At 37.4% G+C, this 6000-nt stretch overlaps 3 protein-coding genes and 1 pseudogene across 3 annotated transcripts; 1 reads left to right on the top strand and 3 right to left on the bottom strand.

Annotated features, from left to right (window-relative positions):
* Window positions 1–704, bottom strand: part of LOC121216428 (rust resistance kinase Lr10-like) — a 2393-nt pseudogene extending 1689 nt beyond the window's left edge.
* On the top strand, window positions 646–3103 carry LOC107937628 (rust resistance kinase Lr10). The gene is made up of 3 exons (XM_016870548.2): window positions 646–1604; window positions 1752–1778; window positions 1852–3103. The coding sequence occupies exons 1-3, from the start codon at window positions 830–832 to the stop codon at window positions 2967–2969; spliced, it is 1920 nt and encodes a 639-aa protein (XP_016726037.1). The 5' UTR covers window positions 646–829; the 3' UTR covers window positions 2970–3103.
* A 492-nt stretch (window positions 3104–3595) lies between these two features.
* Window positions 3596–4779, bottom strand: LOC121216427 (rust resistance kinase Lr10-like). Its single transcript, XM_041092105.1, has 2 exons — window positions 4251–4779; window positions 3596–4086 (listed from the first exon to the last, which is right to left on the bottom strand). The coding sequence occupies exons 1-2, from the start codon at window positions 4777–4779 to the stop codon at window positions 3596–3598; spliced, it is 1020 nt and encodes a 339-aa protein (XP_040948039.1).
* LOC121216197 (uncharacterized) lies at window positions 4189–5856 on the bottom strand. Its single transcript, XM_041091558.1, has 3 exons — window positions 5153–5856; window positions 4960–5057; window positions 4189–4860 (listed from the first exon to the last, which is right to left on the bottom strand). The coding sequence occupies exons 1-3, from the start codon at window positions 5815–5817 to the stop codon at window positions 4787–4789; spliced, it is 837 nt and encodes a 278-aa protein (XP_040947492.1). The 5' UTR covers window positions 5818–5856; the 3' UTR covers window positions 4189–4786.
* Between the last annotated feature and the right edge of the window lie 144 nt (window positions 5857–6000).

Raw genomic sequence — 6000 nt, 5'->3', positions numbered from 1 at the left:
ATATATTAAAAGCATTCATCCCCATCCCATCTCACCTTGTTTCGCTCTGCTTTAATTTAATTTTTATTTCTAGTTATTTTAATAATTTTACTTTTTTTAAGACAAGTAAGCATTTAAACATAATTTTTTAAAAATATAAATATAAAACATATGATTTTTTTCCTATAATATATTATTACATTTTTATCATTTTAATAATTATATACAAAGAAAGGTAAAAGATTATTTAGAGATAGGGACTATAATTGTTTCATACTCATGTGAAAAAATCATCTCATTTTGTCCTGTATCCACTTTTAAAAAATTTGTTGTATCTAAAATAAGTAATTTAAAAACATATGATTCGAGTTTTGCCATTTTTAATTAAAATCCAAAAATAAAAGATAAATTAGAAAAGGAAAGTGAGAAAAAAACCACCTACATTAGAAAAGAAACGATAGACATTAAAAAGAACCCATAAAAGTCAGTCAACTTCTTAGTCATACCAAACAAAATGTAGTAAAAACTATAAAGCGAAGGGAAGCTTCAACGAAGGTGGAAAAACAAAAGTCAGTCAAGCTGACCCCACTATGATCACAACAGCAAATCGGTATTCATTCTCATCTTCAGTGTTTTTTCCTCAAATTTTACTACAACTAACGGGAATAAAAGAAAATTAGTAACAAGGTTAGAAAGGGTTGCTAACAATCAAACATGTCCAACATTTACTCATAAAAGAGGACAAAGAGAGGACGAAGAGTTGAAGACCCTGTTAAACGAGACAAAGCTATACAGTAAAGCAGCAGCTGCGTTGCGTGCATAAGTGGAACTCTCAAGGGCTGAACCACCTATGTCAATGAAACTATTTAAAGCTCGTTTCACTTCAGGGGCTCACAAGTTAGTAAGAACAATGTTAATTTACTCGTTATTCTGCTTTATCTTAGCTGTGAATGTTGCAGAAGCAGTGCCAATCCAAGACGACTGCAAGGTGCGGCGGTGCAACCACCAGGATCCACCTGTCCGTTTCCCCTTCCGTTTAGAAGGCCAGCAGTCTCCCCACTGCGGCTATCCTCATCCTGGGTTTCAGCTTTCCTGCTCAGAAAACAAACAGACCCTGCTGAAGATACCACGTTCGCTGAAGCTATTGGTGAAGCACATAGATTATGAAGCTCAACGGATTGACTTGTACGTTCCCGGCCGTTGCCTCTGGCAGCAGCTTTTAGATCTCAATTTATTTGCCTTTCCATTCGCGGAGGAACAACCAGGTTTCAGCGGCCTAAAAGATTATAGATCCCAACCAGCTGAATCCAACTATACCTTGTTTGAATGTTCAAGCCAAGAAAAGGCTTTGTATAAAAGTTATAGAGTCGCTTGCTTAAGCACCCCTGGCTCCCAAATTATAGCTTTTGCTTCTGATGAAAATTATTATGGACTCAACCTGTTGAATTGCAGCTACTTTCGCAACTTCTCAACACCCATTTCTCCTTATGGTATCCGTTTTCAGTTACGTTGGTATAAACCAGACTGTGGTGATTGCGAAGCTCAAGGAAGGGGATGTAGATTGACCAACAATAATAGCACCAAGGAACAAACCGAGTGTTTTTATATCCCCAAGCACCATATAGGTATGTTTTAACTATTATAATTGTACAACGTACGTTAAAAAATTCATTAGCCTGCATCAACGTGAAGCTTAATGTTGTAAACTTACAGTGAGCCCTTTTCTTAGATTTCCCATGTATCAAAGCTGAATAATTTTAAATGCTTGGCAGGTTTGGGAGAAAGGCTAATGATTGCAGGTAAATGAAATTTCCCTTTTAGCTTCAATAATTTAAGACGGGATATAACAGAGGGATGTATGCTGATTTGCAGGTATTGTGTTGGGTTCTTCAATTGCTGCAACCATTGCCATTGCAGTTGGGTGGAGATATCGGTTAGACAAAAAGGAGAAAGAAAGCCAAGTTAAGATTGAAAAGTTTTTGGAAGATTATAAAGAGCTTAAACCCTCAAGATACTCCTATGCTGATATTAAAAGGATAACTAATCATTTCAAGGACAAACTGGGACAAGGAGGCTATGGAACTGTCTTCAAAGGCAGACTTTCCAGTGATGTTTTAGTTGCTGTCAAGGTGCTCAATAATTTCAAGGGAAATGGTGAAGAGTTCATCAACGAGGTGGGTTCGATGGGCAGAATCCACCATGTGAATGTGACTCGCCTGGTTGGGTTTTGTGCCGATGGATATGACAGAGCTCTCGTTTATGAATACCTACCAAACGAGTCATTAGAGAAGTTCATATTTTCAGCCAAGGGCAAGGATCGATCCCTGAGTTGGGAAAAACTTCAGGATATTGCTGTCGGTGTAGCCAAAGGCATTGAGTACCTGCATCAAGGTTGCGAGCAACGTATCCTCCATTTTGACATCAAACCTCACAATATTTTGCTTGATCACAACTTCAATCCTAAGATCTCTGATTTCGGCCTTGCTAAATTGTGTTCCAAGGAGCAAAGTGCTATTTCAATGACAACAGCTAGAGGTACCATGGGCTATATTGCACCAGAGGTACTGTCTCGCAACTTTGGAAATGTGTCATATAAGTCTGATGTTTATAGTTTTGGAATGCTGTTGCTTGAAATGGTTGGGGGGAGAAAGAACATAGATGTTACGGTCGAGAACACAAGCCAAGTGTATTTCCCAGAATGGGCATATGATCGTTTGGATAAAGGAGGGGAGTTCGGGATTCGAATTGAAGATGATGCACAAACAGGGATAGCAAAGAAACTCATGATTGTTGGACTTTGGTGCATTCAGTGGTATCCCGTTGATCGTCCTTCGATGAAAGTGGTGGTTCAGATGTTAGAGGGAGAGCTTGACGTTCTTACAATGCCACCAAATCCTTTTGCGTCGACGGATCCAACGAAGACGATGGGTGCCACCATACCTAGGAAGCCGGTTAACAGAGATCTAGCCACTATTTCAGAAATGGAATAAGAACAAGCTCGAGCCTCATTATTAGTAGTACTAGAATCAGTTGAAACTTGAAATCGTCTATTAGCACACTCATATTACACCAATGCTAAGATTTTATATGAACTCATAAATGAAATGCTGCATGGCTGTTGGTATATAAATTCTACTAATAAATGATAAGATTCTATCTTAAATGTTGTTTAATTGTCAAAATTAAGGTATTCATCGTTGGTAAGTGTTCCATTTCTTTGAGCGGAACTCAAATTCTTGACTAAATGATTTAAAAATGAAGTGAGCAACCGCCACACCACACTCATAATTATTACAACATACTTTTATCAGCATGATTACATATTACAATAAGAGATCAGTAAAAACTTTCTCATGAGATCACCCAATGTTAAGAGTCACTTATATACTAAATAATTGTAAACGAATTTGATATTAACTCATTATATGGTGACTGGGAGACATTTTTAATAATTGAAACATGAAGCTAAGGAGCTAAAGTCTAAAACACACATCCATTAATAGTTGTATTACATGATGCTGGATATTATACAACTGAACATGAAATGCTACAAATTAAAAGCTTACAGTTGCAGAACTATATGTATAAAAGGCCCGAATAAAATCAAACATTATACTTAGAGGTCCACACAACTTTTTGACGTTGATGGTTCCTCCGATACATTCTTACTAACATGATCTTCAATTGACTTTTCGAGAGAAAATAGTGAAGGTCTGGACGGCAATTCAAGGTGATCAAGTTCATTTTCGAGCATTTCCAAAACTTTGCTCATTGAAGGACGATTAGTGGGATTCATTTGTATGCACCAAAATGCAACCATTATCATCTTCCTTGCTATTTTGTCATCAACTTCTGTTTCATCCCCTAATTCTATGTTCTCTCTTTGTTCAAATCGATCATAAATCCATGACGGAAAATAAATTTGACTAGAATGATCATCAAATGCATTCAAATTCTTTCTTCTTCCCACCATTTCCATTAATAACATTCCAAAACTATAAATATCGGCTTTATATGAGATGCCTCCAATATTTCTGTAAAATAATTCAGGAGCAATGTATCCTAATGTACCACGAGCCGCTGTGAGAGAAATAATACTATCATCCACTGAATATAATTTTGCAAGACCAAAATCAGAAACTTTAGGGATAAAGTTTTCGTCCAAAAGAATGTTGTGCGGCTTGATATCAAAATGCAAAATTTCTTGATATCAAAATGCAAAATTTGCATTTGACAACCCCTGTGCAAGTATTCAATCCCTCGAGCCACACCTAGTGCAACCTCAAATAATTTTTGCCAACTTAAAGTGCAATTCTCCTTTGAAAATATAATTTTATCCAAAGACCCATTCACCATAAAATCATATACAAGAGCTTGTTTTGATCTCTCTACACAAAATCCAATAAGTTGCACTACATTAATATGATGAATCCTTCCAATAGTAGCAACTTCATTGATGAAATCTTCTCCATTTGCTTTGGATTTATCCAACATTTTTATTGCCACTAGCCGACCACTGCGAAGCTTTCCTTTAAACACAGAACCATAACCTCCTTGACCTAATTTAACTTTAAAACCTTCCGTAATTCTTTTTATTTCAGAATACGAATATCGAATTGGTATTAAATTATTTTGACTTTTAAGAAAGTTCTCAATATTATCATCCATCGATAAATGCCTCCTCCTTAGTTTGTGTATAACAAGTGTAATGAGGCAGAATATCCCCAACAAAGTTCTCGCTAATAATATGCCAGCTGCTTGCCCATCAAGGGGCATACACAAGGATAAATCAGCATTCATGATTATTTTATAAAGATAACATAAAAAAGTGGGGCGGGGAAAGAGATTTACCTGATACTGCAAAACAAACTAAGAAGGATGCTGTTTAAAACACCAATTCAACAATAGTATTACTAACTTGAATGCAATTCAAGGGCAAATCCAATAAATACAGATACTTATGAAATCTGAAACATTAACCTTTATGATAAGGAGTATAATAGTTGATGCTTCCCTGCTGAAGAAAGTTCGCAATGGTTACTATGTATGCTGCAATTGGAAGTAGCAACTGTAGCAAGCTAGAATACCCCCCCAGGAAAAAAAAGCAACCAATCAATAAATAAGGCCTTGAAAAGTTATAGATTGAAAGAATCTAAAGATCGAAGTCTCTTACACTTTGAGAATCGGGTTTGAAGGCCAAAAACGATACCAGGACACCTCGACGCCTTCCAACAGGTTTTTGTAAATGTAAGAAGGGGATAAGCCACTAATATTGGAAAGCATGACAGGAAACTGGGCTATAAATCTGCACGAATGATCGAAATCGGATATATTTGAAAACGAGACCAGAAAGTAGAAGTAGGTCCAAGGAGAAGAAGAGCTATTGGTTGGGCAACGAGAAGCATCGACATAAACTGAAGAAGACTTCATCCTTGTCGTGCAATTTACCAGATACATGGTGTCTGCTCCATTCGCTATTATGTGTTCTAGATAGCTGTCTGAAGAATCGACAATGGAACTGCGAGGAATTGAGCAGTTTTCATCGACCAGACTCACATCCACAAGTCGAAGCGTTCGGTCAACATAAGAGATGTTTAGGACATAAAAGTTTCCGTATTTCATGGGAAAACTGGTGCGGTTTCTCTTGCACTCTAATTCAAACCTACGGTCACCACATCGACGAGGCTGACCTTTTAGTCGGAAAGGGTGACTGATATTAACGTGTCCACACAAAGATGGGCCGCAGTGGTTGCTTTTGCCTGCTCTACCATCGGAAACATCTGGGGATAAAGTAAGGGCAAAGATGCTAAACAAGACAAGTCTGGGTCTTAACATCATCAAGTTCCGGTGGAGCGCCGATGAAGAAATAAACAATGGGATGTTGTTGCGCGGAAGCGTGTGAAAGAGTAAAATTATTGTACTGAAAAATCACACTAAGTTCAATTCCCAGGAAAGAGAGGTGGATCACGAGGATCGCTTACATACCAGATCTTTCCTAGCCAGAATATCCCTCTATCGTAA

This window comes from Gossypium hirsutum, chromosome D04 (genome assembly GCF_007990345.1).
Source record: "Gossypium hirsutum isolate 1008001.06 chromosome D04, Gossypium_hirsutum_v2.1, whole genome shotgun sequence".
Classification (NCBI taxonomy): Eukaryota; Viridiplantae; Streptophyta; class Magnoliopsida; order Malvales; family Malvaceae; genus Gossypium; species Gossypium hirsutum.
The sequence above is the reverse complement of the archived record's forward strand: the minus strand, read 5'-3'. Positions and strand labels throughout refer to the sequence as shown.